General features: G+C 52.2%; 2 protein-coding genes across 6 annotated transcripts in view; both read right to left on the bottom strand.

The window, feature by feature from the left end:
- LOC116462337 (putative 3-phosphoinositide-dependent protein kinase 2) overlaps nt 1-13,520 on the bottom strand; it is a 28,240-nt gene extending 14,720 nt beyond the window's left edge. The window contains exons 1-3 of one of the 5 annotated variants that reach the window (XR_009211792.1): nt 12,495-13,490; nt 11,738-11,835; nt 705-780 (exon numbers count right to left, since the gene is read on the bottom strand). Coding sequence is in view for 4 of the 5 variants with exons in the window: in XM_058434032.1 (XP_058290015.1) it covers nt 705-780; nt 11,738-11,835; nt 12,495-12,736 (416 nt within the window). In the remaining variant the exon portion in view is untranslated. Of the gene's footprint in view, nt 1-704; nt 781-11,737; nt 11,836-12,494 lie in introns of all 5 variants that reach the window. The other 4 variants (XM_058434032.1, XM_058434031.1, XM_058434033.1 and 1 more) reach the window with 4 other exon arrangements.
- The window catches only part of LOC116462336 (3-phosphoinositide-dependent protein kinase 1), a 111,122-nt gene that overhangs the window by 59,597 nt on the left and 35,919 nt on the right, over nt 1-15,606 (bottom strand).

Below are 15,606 nucleotides of genomic sequence, written 5' to 3' on the forward strand. Positions count from 1 at the left end.
TGCGGGACCCTGTCCCACTGCAGCTGGTGTGTGGCCGAGCAACCCAAAGGCCGGGCTCCCTGCCCTCCACCCCGACAGGGGGCAGCACCAAGGAAGCCTGGGCTCCGTGCACACGGCAGCCACGCTTTCCTCACTCTAGTTTTTCCCTAAGAAACGATTAGGCTGGGCGTGGTGGCTCACGCCTGTAACCCCAGCACTTTGGAAGGCCGAGGCGGGCAGATCACGAGCTCAAGAGATCGAGACCATCCTGGCCAACATGGTGAAACCCCGTCTCTACCAAAAATACAAAAACTAGCTGGACGTGGTGGCGTGCGCCTGTAGTCCCAGCTACTCGGGAGGCTGAGGCAGGAGAATTGCTTGAACCTGGGAGGCAGAGGTTGCAGCGAGCCGAGATCACGCCACTGCACTCCAGCCTGGAGACAGAGCGAGACTCCGTCTCAAAAAACAAAAAAACAAAAACACAAAAACAAAAAAAACCCAAACGATTCAATCTGCAACCAGAAAGCATCAGCAAACCCAGGAAGCTTAGAATACAACACTAACGTATCACGTGTGTGTAAGCCACGAAAAATACGCTTTAAAATGCGAAATGCTAATTTCTTTCCAAGTACGCTTAGCTACTCAAAGGCCACAAAATTCACTCTCTCAAATATTAATTTCTATGTTAAAGAAAAGGGAAGAACGGCTTAGATGAAAGTGGTTACCTCTTACAGGCGGACTTCTCTGTGAGCAGCTCTGGAGAAACGTACTGCGCTGTTCCCACGAATGAGTTGGCCCTGGCTGCAGAGGAGAGAGAAGGTCACACTCGGACTCACGATCTGTGACAATCAAGGGCTGCGCGGTGGGTGTCGCACATGGCGGACCACGCACCCCCAGGAGCCAGACTTGTCCAGGGCACCCCAGGGCTGACTCACGGCTCACCGGCTCAAAGACGCCTGCCTGACCCCTGGACACCGGCGCCCTGCACCCTGGTGCTCCCACCCGACACGCGCCTGGACAGCGAGCTGCAAACAAATGGCCAGTACATTCTTCCGGTGGCGCCCGCTCAACGGAGGGCATGAGGACACGGCGCTGGCTGGCTCACTGCAGGACCTGGGGTATCCAAACGTGCCCAGGCACACAATAAACAGCTGCAGGCCAGAAACAACCTCCTTTCCATCACAAACAGCTTGGGAGCTGAGGCGCTACAAAGGGAACAAGACTCAGGCCTCCAGCCCAAGGGCCTTCCTCCACAGAGGAGCTGTGACGGAGCAAAGCCACAGCACGAGCTGGCCCGGGGCCACCACACAGCTGCTGCCCACACCGGCCCTGCCCGTGGGTTGGTTCCGAGTTGTCCCTTCCACCTGCCCTCCTCCGGCCAAGCTCAGAGAACCTCACAGCTTCTGCTGCGGGGACTCATTCCCTTCAGCAAATGACTTTTCTGCGGACTTCATGACTGCCCAGGTGCGGTGCCTCACGCCTGCAGTCCCACTGCTTTGGGAGGCCAAGGCGGGAGGACTGCTGGAGGCCAGGAGTTTGAGACCAGTCTGAGCAACATAGGGAGACTCCGTGTCTAGAAAGAATTTCAAGAATTAGCCAGGCATGGTGGTGCACCTCTAGTCTCAGCTACTTGGGAGGCTGAGGAAGGAGGATCGCTTGAGCCCAGCAAGCTGAGGGTACAGTCAGCCACAATGGCGCCACCGTACTCTAGCCTAGGCAATAGAGCCAGACCCTGTCTCAGATAATAGACAAAAAACAAACACTCTGTGGCTGCATTTGCATCCTGCCAGGACCCTCAATGATCCTGCCAAGAACACCAAGGACATCCGCAAACACGCACCCCACCCCCGCCGGCCCAGAGGAAAGAAAAGCAAACCAAGAGCCAAAAACAAACGAAGCCATTCAACCCTGCAAAGAATCAAAGAAATGCAAATTCAAACACGACAGCCTATCACGTTGGCAAAGGGAAAAAAGAATAAAAATACATAGCGCTGGCAGGGATCTGAGGGGACAGACGCAGCGCTACGGGTGGGGCTGTCAAATGGCATCGCTTCTGGGGGCAATTTTCCAATGAGCATCAGAAGTCACAAAGATGTTTGCCTCCCCGACCCTGCAGCTCCCTCTCCATGCTCTGTCCTTCAGGGTCCGGCGTGGCACAGCGGCGAGGGCCGCGTCTGCTGGCGGGACGGGACGCCACTTGCTCCACCTACATGTTCAGCGTTTCCGTTCCTTACTATAATCGAGCGTTGCTTTTGTGACTTGTACTTTTTTAAATGCCATTATTAAAAAGTCTGAAAATGTTTTTTTTCCTATGGAGAGATGTATATAATGCATAATTAAATGACTGAGGTTGTCGTGCAGCACACAGAGCCGTATGTGTTTTTAAACAGCCACAGTGCGCACAAAGCAAATCTGTGAGGCCAACACCCACCCCACCTCTCCGATGAGCGCTGCATAGTGAGCCGCCGTGCTGTTAGGAGCCTCGCTGCTGCTGCTGTTCTAAGCTTCCTGCAAGCGAGCTATGGGCTCGGATCTCCCGGAATCCCTCCCTGCCCTCTCCAACCTCAGCTGCTCCTAGCTCCCCCAGGGTCTTCCCACCCTCCCTTCTTTCCTCAGGGCTTGCCCACCCTCCCCCTCGATTCCTCTGCCACACCTTCCTTAAGGTGGGACTCCGAGCCTCCGGGCATACGCAAAGTCATCCCCTTGGAAAAGGACATCTGTCCTTAGTTTAATCTAGAGACAAACAGCGCCGCTAGAGTGTGGAGAAGATGGCTACCCTCGGAATAATGTTCCAAATGCATAAAATACACAGGACTATAGGAGAAAGCAATTATAATCCAATACACGTATCAAATTATTGAAGTAATGGATCTGTGACGTAGTAATACGTGACCTGCATGACACAGCAGCAGGTCACGCCGCAGTAACCCGGCAGCGGTGCTCGGCACAACTGGCATGGTGTCACTACCGTGATGGGAGCCCTGCAGCAGGACATGGGAACACCCGTGACTTCTGATGACAGACATTTGTTGCTGATGTTCATTAGAAGAAAATGGGACGCTTTGCTGAAGGGTTAGTGAAAATTAGTAATTTCCTCCTATCCAGCCTCAGAGATCCCCTGACTTCCATCTGTGACATCCGAGCTGAGAGCCCCAGACAGAGTGTTAGGAAACCTCAGAGACCACCTAGCTACTTCTCCCTGGAAGCTCAGAGACCGGCCAAGCTCACGCCTTTCCAGCTGCTGGAAACTCAGGCCCAGAGCCCCGCACTGGCCTCTGCTGGCCCCGCATGCCGCGGGGCTACCGACACTGGAGAAAGAGACAGTGGGGTCTCGGCTGGGTTGTTGTCTCCACCCTCACCAAAGAAACTCCATGGACCACCCATAGTCCCCCAGATCTGCCAGTCATACTGGGAGGGGCAGTGGGAGGGAAGACCTGAAGAAGTGATCCTGAGCTCACGAGACACCCACACTCTCTTCAAAGCCAAGGGTGCCGGCTGCCATCTTATCCATAAACCCACAAAGAAGCACAGAAAAACGCTCCACAAAATGTGACTACCCTTTGGACGAAACACCAGCAAACCAAATGCAGCAACATCTAAAAAGGACTAGGCACCATGACCCAGAGGATGTATGACACAGTGCAAGGCTGGTTCAAAATACAAAAAGCAATGCATTGCATCTCATTACAATCAAGCACTAAGGAAAACACAGGATCATCTCGATAGATGCAGAAAATGCAGTTAACAAAAACTCCCCACCTCTACAGGACAAAACTATGGAACAGCCGAGGCAGAGACGGGAGGGCCCAGAGTCTGACAAAGGGCACGCACGGCCTACGGCCAACATCGTGCTCGATGGCCAAAAACCGCACGGTCTCCCTAAGACCAGGGTGCCCGGCTCACCGCATCCAGCCAACACCAAACTAGAGGTCTCAGCCAGGACAATGAAGGAAGAAGACAAAAGGCAGCCAGGTTGAAAGGGAAGAAATAAAACTAGCTCGAATCACAGACGACAGGATCCTGTGTGCACGAAGTCCTGCGGACTCCACTGAGAAGCTATTACAACTAACGAGAGCTCAGCAGGGTGCGGGGCAGGAAAGACCGACTGCATTTCCACACAATTTCCAGGAGCGATTTGAAAATAAAATTCACAATCCCAGCACTCTGGGAGGCCGAGGCAGGCGGATCACCTGCGGTCAGGAGTTCAAGACCACCTTATCCGTAAACGTGGTGAAACCCCGTTTCTACTAAAAACACAAAAAATTAGCCAGGTGTGGTGGTGGGCACCTGTAATCCCAGCTACTCGGGATGCTGAAGCAGGAGAATCGCTTGAACCTGGGAGGCGGAGGTTGCGGTGAGCCGAGATCGCACCACCGCACTCCAGCTTGGGTAACCAGAGTGGAACTCCGTCTCAAAAAAAAAAAAAAACCCAACAGAAAAAGAAAAAGAAGGGAAGAAAATTCACAACTCTATTTTTTTTTTTTTTTCCTGAGACAAAGTCTCACTCTGTTGCCCAGGCTGGAGTGCAGTGGTGTGAGGTCAGCTTACTGCAGCCTCCTCCGCCTCCCGGGTTCAAGCGATCCTCCCACCTCAACTGGTCTCCAACTCCTGACCTTAGGTGATCCACCCACCCTGGCCTCCCAAAGTGCTGGGATTACATGTGTGAGCCACCATGCCCAGCCAATAATTCTATTTAGGATAACATTAAAAATAAATAAGAATAAATGTAACAAAAGAAGCATAAAGGTTATACTCTGAAAACTACAAAGTGTTTTTGAAAGAAAGATCTAAATAAGCAGAAAGACATCCCAAGTTGACAGCTCAGAAGACTTAACATGGGTTAACAATGGTAACGCCTCGTAAGCTCATCTCTAGACTCAACGCCATCCCTTCTCATCCCGGCAGGCTTTCACTGAGGGCAGTGTTTTTCAAGGCCCATCTGCATGGCAGCGTGCATGGGTGCCTCATCCTTCCTTAGAGCTGGAGAAGATTCCCTCGTTGTGTGGACACGCCACTCACTCATCCACTCATCTGATGACACGTGCGTCGTTTCCGCCTTTTGGCTGCTGTGAATAATGCTATGGGCATTCTAGCACCTGTTTTTGTCTGAATGTGTATTTTCACTTTTTTTGGGCTCATACCTAGGAGTGGGACTGCAGGGTCATATGGTAATTCTATGTCCTTTTGAGGAGCTGCCAGCCTGTTTTCCAAAGTAGCTGTACTATCTGACATTCCCACTCACGGCATACGTGGGTTCCAATCCCCCCACAACCTTGCTAACATTTGTTATTATCTGTCTTCTGATCACAGCCATCCTAGTGGGTGTGAGGTAGTATCACCCTGTGGTTTTGATTTGCATTTTCCTAATGACTAATAATGTTGAGGAACTTTGCATGTGCTTATGGGCCATTTGTGTATCTCTCCTTTGGAAAAATGTCTAATAATACCCTTTGTTCCGTGCTTTATTTTTTTTTTCTCCCTCTGAGTTCTTTACATTCTGGATACAAGTGCCTTATCAGATAGACGATTAGCAGATCGTGTCTCCTATTCGGTGGGTCTTTTCACTTTCGTGATATCACCTGAAGCACAAAAGTGCTCAAACTTGATACAAATCTAACTCATCCTTTTCTTGGTTGCTTATGCTTTTGGCAGTGTATCTAAGAAAACACTGACTAACCCAATTGTCACATTTAATCCTACAATTTCTTCTAAGAGTGTCATAGTTTTCGCCCTTACATTCAGACCTCTAATGCATTCGGAGTGAACTTTTTTTTTTGAGATGGAGTCTCACTCCGCCACCCAGGCTGGAGAGCAGTGGTGCGACCTCGCCTCACTGCAACCTCCGTCTCCCAGGTTCGAGTGAGTCTCCTGCCTCAGCCCCCACTCCAAATAGCTGGGATTACAGGCGCACACCACCATGCCTCGCGAATTTTTGTATTTTTACTAGAGATGGGTAGCTAATCGCGAACTCCTGACCTCAAGTGATCCACCAGCTTCAACGTCCCAAAGTGCTGAGATTACAGGCGTGAGCCATCGCGCCTGGCCTGGAGTCACTTTTTTTGTTTTGTTTTTTTGGTGAGGCGGGGAGATGGGAGGCGCAGGGATGGAGTTTTGCTCTGTTGCCCAGGCTGCAGCACAGTGTCGTGATCTTGGCTCACCGCAACCTCCGCCTACCAGGTGCTAGTGATTCTCCTGCCTCAGCCTCCCAAGTAGCTGGGATTACAGGAATCACCTGGCTAATTTTTTTTTTTTTTTTTTTTTTTTTTTGAGATGGAGTTTCGCTCTTGTTGCCCAGGCTGGAGTGCAATAGCGTGGATCTCGGCTCACTGCAACCTCCGCCTCCCAGGTTCAAGTTATTCTCCTGCCTCATGAGTAGCTGGGACTACAGGCATGCACCACCACACCTAGCTAAAAACACACCTGTATTTTTAGTAGAGACAGGGTTTCACCATGTTGGTCAGGCGGGTCTTGAACTCCTGATCTCAGGTGATCCGCCTGCCTCGGCCTTCCAAAGTGCGGGGATTACAGGCGTGAGCCACCACGCCCAGCCGTAAATTTTGTATTTTTAGTAGAGACAGGGTTTCCTCACGTTGGCCAGGCTGGTCTCGAACTCCCGACCTCAGGTGATCCACTCGCCTCAGCCTCCCAAAGTGCCGGGATTACAGGTGTGAGCCACCTCGCCTGGTCCTGGAGTGAGCTTTTGTGTATGGTGTGAGGAAGGGTAATAACTTTTTAATGAATTAATCATCATTGGAAAAGAATGGTGAACCAATTTGTGGCTTTCAAAAATGGCATGAAAAGGGGGAAGACGCATTTATCCTACTTTTCCTTTCCAGATGATACCACGAGTTAACCCAAAAGTTACTGGGGAGAAGTTTCTCTTTAATGAATTCCAGCTCATGAAGGTATCAGGCTGTGACCTTTCTGCACTCTCTAATGAGTCAATGAATTTAGGCCAGTTATGGCCATAAATGCTGCTGCTGTCACAGGGAGATGCCAGATAAAAGAACACCCACCACCAGTTTCTGAACAGGGAGGGGAGAATCAACTCTGAACGTGATGCAGTGGCCAGGAGAGAGGACCACGTTCAACAACGCCACACAGATGCAAATGACCTGTTTCTTTAACAAACTGCAAGCGAAAAAATTAAAATGGGGGAAGCTACAGATTAAAATAAATGGGTTTGGATAGGAGAGTATTTAATGGCAAAATAAAAAGAAAACATTAAAAAATGAAATTGCGCACAACTTATTTGAATCCTGTTCAAGTGAGCAACAAAACATGATGATGTACATGAAACAACTGGAAAGATAACTCTGACTGGACACTGAGATATTAAGCTATTACTGCTCATTTCTATGTATCAAACAGTATGGTATTGTGGGTACGCTTTTAAAAAGATTTGTATTTTAGGGATACATACTGGAATTTTTACAGGGAAAACCGACTGAGGATGCTGGGCATCAGGTCACCAGTACGGAGTGAATTTTTTACAATAAGCAGTAATTCTCCCCAGCCCCATGCATCATAACCAATCCTAAATGAATGCCAACCTGGAAAACACCAAAATAAACCATGTGAAGAGGGGAAGAGCTGCTCTTGGTGATGGGAGAATGGGGACTCTCTCTTTTATTATGCAAATTCCACTTTCCATCATGCGGGAAAATCCATTTTGAAGGCAGCTCCTCTCTGTGCCGGGGGTGGGTGATCCGGCCTAAGCTAGAATGGCGGCAAGCTCAAGGCAGCTGTGGCCCTCAGGAGAGCGTCTGGAGTCCACAGCACAGTGGGAAGCGCAATGGCAGCTAGTCTGAGGGTCTGGACGATGGCCATGCACAGATGGGGACAGAGGAGCCACTGTAGTGACTGAAGCCCAAGGCATCCACCCTCTCCAGCCAGCCCCGCCCACACCTGAAACCCACAGCGTCCACCCTGTCCACCCAGCCCTCCCACACCTGTGGCCTTCCTCTCCTTCCTGTTTGGTGAGTCGTGCCTCCACACCTGGCTGCGTACCAGAGAGGCCTGCACAGATCAGAACACAGGTTTCCAAACCCCACCCCAAGTCTGAACCTCCAAGGACACCCCGAGCTCCCCGAGGTTCTTGCATAGAGGGCACAGGCCAGAGACAGCCCAGGTGGGAAGCTTACTCTGAGTCAGCTGCCCTCACCAAGATACATCCACAGGCTCCTGTACACGGAGAGGAGGCAGAAGACCTCTCTGCCAGGAGGTCCTCCTCAATCTCCCAAGCCCACACCACTGCCCTGCTCCATCTCCCACCACCTCCCCCTGCAGACACGGGGGCCACCCTACCCACCTCACAGGAATGACGGGAAAACCTGCCTCCCTCTAGGAGGAGGGCGTGGCACAGCTGCTGCACAGGTAAGGAACCTCGCTATGCCTTGCTCCCATCAACACTTTTATTCTAGATTTGAAGATGTTTTGGGGAAGCCATCTCTGCACAAAAGAAGTCAACGCAGGAATACATTCCAAGATACGGAACTACCTCAAACAGAAAATGTTACTAAAATTAATCCTCCACATAAATTATACTTTTTTCCTTTTCCTCAAAGAAGGGGAAAAGAACCACCAACTCATCTATACACACAAGCAACTGGCCCTGGTTTACAACGATGTAAAGACTTGTAGCCTCCTGCTATCCTGCCACCAAAAAGCAAAGGTTTATTTCATGGTTTCTTCTTTCTTTTCCAGAGACAGGCTCTGGCTCTGTCGCCCAGGCTGGAGTGCAGTGGCAGGATCACGGCTCACTGCAGCCTCAATCTCCCAGGCTCAGGTGATCCTCCCACCTCAGCCTCCTGAGTAGCTGGGACTACAGGCACGCTCTACCACGCCCAGCTAATTTTTGTTTTTTATCTTACGTAGAGACAGGGTTTTGCCGTGTTCCCCAGGCTAGTCTCAAACTCCTGGGCGCAGATGATCGACCTGCCTCGGCCTCCCCAAGTGTTGGGATTACAGGTGAGCCACTGTGCCCAAGCTATTTCCCTATTTCATCAGCGCGCTTCGATGCCTTTTTTTTTTAAGTGGCTACAGGGCAACAAGACTACCCCTGTGCCAAACACCAGATTCTAAAGAAAATCTACCCACATAACAAACCTGCACGTGGATCCCCTGAATCTAAAATAAAAGTTGCAATTATGAATAAATAAAGCCTTGGAATAAGGGAGGGGGGAAAAAAAAGAAAATCCACATGAAGGGAAGAGCCCTGGGAGGTGGTTCCTGAGGCTGACTGCGGGCACAGCCCAGAGAGTGGTTCCCGGGACTGACTGTGGGCAGAGCCAGCCCGCAGCGCTCCTGACCCCACGGAATGTTGTGGGCTCATCTCTGGGCAGGAAGTCAGCACAAGGACAGCAGGACACGGACAGATCCTAAGAAAGCTTACGAGACAGAAGTTCCTGTTTGGTTCAACTTTGTCACAGACAACACTGAGGGATATGAGGTTACACTGTGTACACAGAAGTAGGATTACCCGTCAGTAAGACGGTTACTATTTAACAGGAATGAGTCAAACACATCAAGGTTTCAGGGCACGTCTGAGACGCCAGGAAGACCGCCCTGGCTTTGTGCAGCTTTGGGCGGGAGGTGCGCATTCTGGCATGGCACTGGACGGGGAGGGGAGCGGGGCTACAAAAGGCAGTGGATGGCAGCAGAACTAAGCCACCTTAGAAAACAAGAGGCTCTGGCTTGACTGCTAGTTTCAATCTTAGCCCCAAAAGGGTGATGTGTTTTATTTATTTATTTATTTATTTATTTATTTATTTATTTATGAGACGGAGTGTCACTCTGTTGCCCAGGCTGGAGTGCAGTGGCACGATCGTGGCTCACTGCAACCTCTGCCTCCCAGGTTCAAGCGGTTCTCCCGCCTCAGCCTCCTGAGTAGCTAAGACTACAGGCGCGCAGCACCACGCCCAGCTAATTTTTTATATTTTTAGTAGAGACGGGGTTTCACCATGTTAGCCAGGATGGTCTCCATCTCCTGACCTCGTGATTCGCCCGCCTCGACCTCCCAAAGTGCTGGGATCACAGGCTTCTTTTATTTTGTATTTATTACTACTATTTTTTAACAGTTGATCGCTCTGTTACCCAGGCTGGAGTACAGTGGGATCATCCTAGTTCACTGCATCATCCATCTCCCATTTCAGCCTCTCGAGTAGCTGGGATTACAGGTGGGTGCCATCACACCAGGATGATTTTTGGCTTTTTTGTAGATATGGAGTCTCACCACGTTGACCAGTGGCTGGCCTCGAATTCCTGGCCTCAAACGATCCTCCTGCCTCAGCCTCCCAAAGGCCTAGGATTACAGGTGTGAGTCCCCATGCACAGCCAGGGTGATGTTTGAGGATTCTCAGAGAAGTTCCCAGATCCAAGACAAGGTCTTAGGGCCTCCACGACTGTGCAGAGATGAAAGCACCAACTGACAGAATCTTAGCCAGAGCCCTGAGTGTGAAAACACAGGGCTGGAAACGCCCAGAAGGGAGAGATAAGGCCCGGTGGAGGAAACGAGCAACTACCTCAAGGTGCCAAGAGAGGCCCCACAGGCACCAGCTGGGTGCCTCCCAGCACACAGATACAGGGCCAATTCCTAAGAAACAGAAAAGCCGAGCTGAGTCCGGAGTGCCTGCCTTGCTGAAGGGCCTGCTCTCCACCCAGCTGTGCTCTCCTCCAGCTACTGGGGGCCAGCTGGCCGTCCGTGGAGACGAGGCCGGAACCACCACCGCTCGGTGCTCACGGTTCCCCTTTTCCACACGAGAGCAGCTACAACAACATGGTCACTTCTGTCTGAATCTTTCCTCCACCAACAAACCTGCACTCACGTCCCTCCAAACCGGGCTCCAGCACCTCTCACCCCCACAGAGCCCTCTATGGAGGCCTTTCTCTGACGGGCACCCCAAGCCCAGGCAGAGGCCCATGCACCACTTGGAGGCCCTTGGACCCAGCCTCTTGACCCAGACAGACTCCAGCAATCACCCGAGGTTCATCTTCAAGGTCACTTATAATGCACACAACAGCCTTCAGCTTCCCCAAACCACATCCCAAGGCTTTGTCTTCTCTCTACCCAGCATTCCGGCGCAGTCTTCAGAATGTCAACTGCCTTTCTTTACGCCTCCAGAGTTTGTGATTTCTACCCAATAAGCACCTGAAGGGCATCGAGACGCCCCTGGCCGGCTAAGACAACCTAGGCCACTTCTCTGGCCCAAGTGGACTTTCAGCAACATCTCCGATGGAGTTGTCACAACATGGTCCAAGGCTAGAAAGTACCCTTGGGAACAGGACTCGGAGGCTTTGTGATGACAAACATGCACGTGGCCAGCAGGGAGACAGAGGGACAGGTAACGGAGGGAGGGCACTGAGGTACAGGGATGTGCGCCCCCGGATACTACCTGCAATACAGGCAGGAGGAGCCAGGAGCTGACCACACCGGCTCTACGTCCTGCACGCGGGTGGCTGGGTACGCATGTGGCCCCCGCACTGTCCAGAAGACGGGCAGGCGAGGATGAAGCAGAGCAGGCGCCGAGGAGAACCAGTGACCTCCCGCTCTACACCAACACACACTGCCTGGGGCCCCCAGGAAGACCTGCTGGCACGGCAGGGTCTTACCCAGAGAAAGTTCAAGATCTGTTTGAGAACAGCCACGGTGTCCCCACCTCAGTCGTTGATGAAGATGACACAATGCAACACACTCCTCAGAAGTCGCTTTCCATCTTAAGCACAGAGCCAGGCTCTGCTAGAAATAAAACTCACACACCTTGTTTGCTCTCTGGGGATAAGACTTTTGCTGTTCCAAAATCTGTGATCTGGATGTGCATATCTTCATTTAACAAAATGTTTTCCGGTTTAAGGTCCCTGTAAAAGTAGATTTTCACATTTGAGAAGAAATACTTAGAAGAGCAACATTATTACATACTCTAAATTTTGCTGAAAACAAAATGAACGAATGACTGCGTATGATCCTTACAGACTGACAACCAGGGCTACAGGCCTAAAGCTCACAAGCAACAAGTGTGGACTGCACACAGTGGGGATTCACCACCTCACATCTCCATGTCATTCTAACTAGCTTTTTAATGAAGTAAAATCTATCATCTTTAACGCACAAAATGAAAGCTATGCACACTTCTGAGCTGACTTTATCAGAAACTCATGAAAAATGAGACCAGAAAGAAGTACACACAGAAGCTACAACTGAAAAAGATAACAAGCATCAGTCAAGATGGTGAAAAGAATCACTAGCTCGCCAGGAAAGACACGCGACCGTTGGACGTGGTATTTGCAGGAGGGCCTCTCCACGTCAGCGCTCCACGGACGTGTGGCCTCGCCTTGGCACTCAGGCTGTGGCACAGGCAGGCATCTCAGTCACACCCATCCAGGGAGCACTCCAACCAGGCTGACCTCAAGGGCGGGGGCCATCTGGGCATCAGCTGTGGCCTGTGAGCCAAACGGTCACTGGCCCTGATCATTAAACTGACGTCCTGCAAACCCCACCCAGCCACCCCCGAGGTTACCTGTGAATGATGCCCTTGCCGTGCAAGTACTCTAAGGCAGACACAATCTCGGCCGTGTAAAATCGGGTACAGGTCTCATCGAATGAACCGATTTTGCGAATATATTTAAGTAGTTCTCCGTTTTTGGCATAACTAAGGCCGAAATCTGAATATTGTGCAGTTAAGGAAGTGTAAAAATCTTTTGTTTTGTTTTGGAACAGGTTTACTCCGTTGCCCAGGCTGGAGTGCAGGGGCACAATCATAGCTCACTGCAGCCTCAACCTCCCTGGCTCAAGCGATCCTCCCACCTTAACCAACCCAAGTGGCTGGGAATGTAGGTACGCGCTACCACGCCTGGCTCGTGTTTTTTATTTTGTAAAAGTCATTTTTTGAAAACTAACCTTAAAAGTCTGATAAGAATTTTTAATTAAATGCAAACTGAAAGTATCTGCGGCCCAAGACAGTCATGTCACTGGATCTGACGGGCATCCCAGGCCCCAGCTCCAAGACGAGCCACCAGCATGATGAGGGCTTTCTCATCAAGAACACCATTACACGGTCTCGAGGAAACAGGAACAGAGCCTCTCAGCCCGACTGCCCCTCTGGCCCCTGGCCGTGTCCACAACCTCAGTGAAAGGGAACCGCTGGAGACAGGGCCTACGGACCCCGACCAAAAAGCGCGTATAACTCACGTGCAGGCTTCAATGCACAAAGATCCTGGGGGCCAGCGGAGCAGGGTCGGAGAGCGCGGCAGCCCCTGCCCCGAGACCCCGGCTTTATGTGCTGCGCATCCACGCGTGGCACTGCCCCTTCCATGCAGGCTCCTTCCGCGGATAAAGTGACACATTTTGTTTTGTTTTTTTAAGACGCAGTCTCGGTCTGTCGCCAGGCTGGAGTGCAGTGGCGCTACCTCGGCTCACTGCAACCTCCGCCTCCCGGATTCAAGCAATTCTCCTGCCTCAGCCTCCCGAGTAGCTGGGACTACAAGCACGAGGCACCACGCCCAGCTAATTTTTGTATCTTTAGTAGAGACGGGGTTTCACCACGTTGGCCAGGATAGTCTCCATCTCTTGTCCTCGTGATCTGCCCGCCTCGGCCTCCCAAAGTGCCGGGATTACAGGCGTGAGCCACCGCACCTGGCCAAGTGACACATTTTGTAAGACAAAAGCCATGTCGTGCACTTCTACACTCATGAAGTGTGTCTGGGAGGCCCCCTCCTCTGGGCTCCATCTGTAGCCTCCTTTTCCAAGACGACTTAAGACCGACAATAAATGGATCCCAGATGCAGAGTCCCCTGAAAGCGGCAAACGTCCATCCCCATTACCGGAAACCTCCAGATACTTCACACTTACTGGCAGCCCAGGACACGGGGACCCAAATCCTTGCCTGCCCTGAGCAGTGGCTCTCGAGGCCAGGAAGGGGGGCTCGTGCTCAGAGCCAGGCTAGCCTGCCTGCTCAGTTCTGGCTTCTGTTTGCCAGGGTACCATCATCTCCCACCAAGGATGAACCTGAAGCTTCAGGCCAACGAGGAGAAACCCAGAAGGGAAGGGACTTGCAACCAAGGCTGCCCAAAGTGGCCCCTGTCCAGGCCCATCTCTAAATGCGACCCACACCGAGGATGCCTGGTGGGGCAGAAGTCCCTGGGTCTCGTTCCTGTCAGGGGCGAGTGAACCTTCACAACCTCCCGCGGCTTTGGAATTTGACTTAATGACGAAGGGCAACATGGATCACTGGACAAAGACCTAGAGTTCCCACTACCTGCACTGCTCTGGCCAATCCCATTTGGAAATCGGTCAGCAAGATTCGCTCTCCTCTGGACTCTGGGCCCCCGGGAGGAGAGGACGGGAGAGGTCAAGGGTGTGCAGTTCTGTTGCAGCCTCACAACCGACAAGCAGCCGTGTTCCGAGGGCTCTGCGGGAAGCCCAGGGGGACTCCCGTGGCTCAAACGGGGGCAGAGACATTCAGGGCCCCGGGGCATGTGAAGGTGAGAGACAGAACATACCGTGAAGAAGCCACTGAGAGCGGGGGACAGAGGCAGGAACAGGGATGACCCTGGAGGCCAGCATTCTCTAAATCCTTCCACAAACCAACAGCAAAGCCCGCCCCGGGCCACGTGCCTAGCAGCTGCCCAGCCACTGCCCTGCTCCTCTCTCGGCAACACCCCAGGGAAGCACCTTGCGTCGTCTCCATTTCCTCACCCCTTATTCTTCCTTGAACAGTCTCCCCAAGAAACTGCCTACCCCCCATCAACAACTGGCACAGGGCAGATCCACGGGTCAGGCTGTGTGCACCCGACCGCTTCACAGCCCCTGGGTGGGCAGCCAGCACCCTCCATCAGAAACCGTTTGATCCCGTGGCCTCTGGGTCTCCGTCATTCGAACTCAGGAGCAAGACCCCATCACAATCTCCTCTCCTCGGTGGGCCCCTCCTCGTGTTCACCCCTGCACTGGGGGAACCCAGGCTCTACTCACAGAGGAGCCAACCTCTGGGCAGCCTGCCAGCTCGCTGTGAAAGTCCTCACGGCCCTGACTCCTCCTGGAGTTCTGCTGGCAGCACCTAAGTGCCCACTCAGACCTGAATGGCGGCACCAGCGGATGCATGAAATGCCAGCCCAGCACCCGCCCCGGTCTCTCCCAGCTCAGCAGCAGACACCGCTGTGCACTAGGCTCGAGGGCCAACTCCCAGGAGCCGCCCCTGACTCCATTCTCTTGACCAGTCTATTCGTAAGACCTCGACCACTGCCCCTGCCCCTGCTCTCCTGCCCATTCTCCCACCTGGCCTAGGAGCAGCCAGAGCAAACCCCACATTCCCTGCCACAAAGAGAAGGAAGTCCAGGCCGGGCGCTGTGGCTCATGCCTGTAATCCCAGCACTTTGGGAGGCCAAGGCGGGCGGATCATGAGGTCAGGAGATCGAGACCATCCTGGCTAACACAGTGAAACCCCGTCTCTACTAAAAATACAAAAAATTAGCTGGGCGTGGTGGCGGGCGCCTGTGGTCCCAGCTACTCGGGAGGCTGAGGCAGGAGAATGGCGTGAACCCAGGAGGCGGAGCTTGCAGTGAGCGGAGATCGCGCCACTGCACTCCAGCCTGGGCAAGAAAGCGAGACTCTGCCTCAAAAAAAAAAAAAAAAAA

Source organism: Hylobates moloch, unplaced genomic scaffold (assembly GCF_009828535.3).
Source record: "Hylobates moloch isolate HMO894 unplaced genomic scaffold, HMol_V3 SCAFFOLD_23, whole genome shotgun sequence".
NCBI lineage: Eukaryota > Metazoa > Chordata > Mammalia > Primates > Hylobatidae > Hylobates > Hylobates moloch.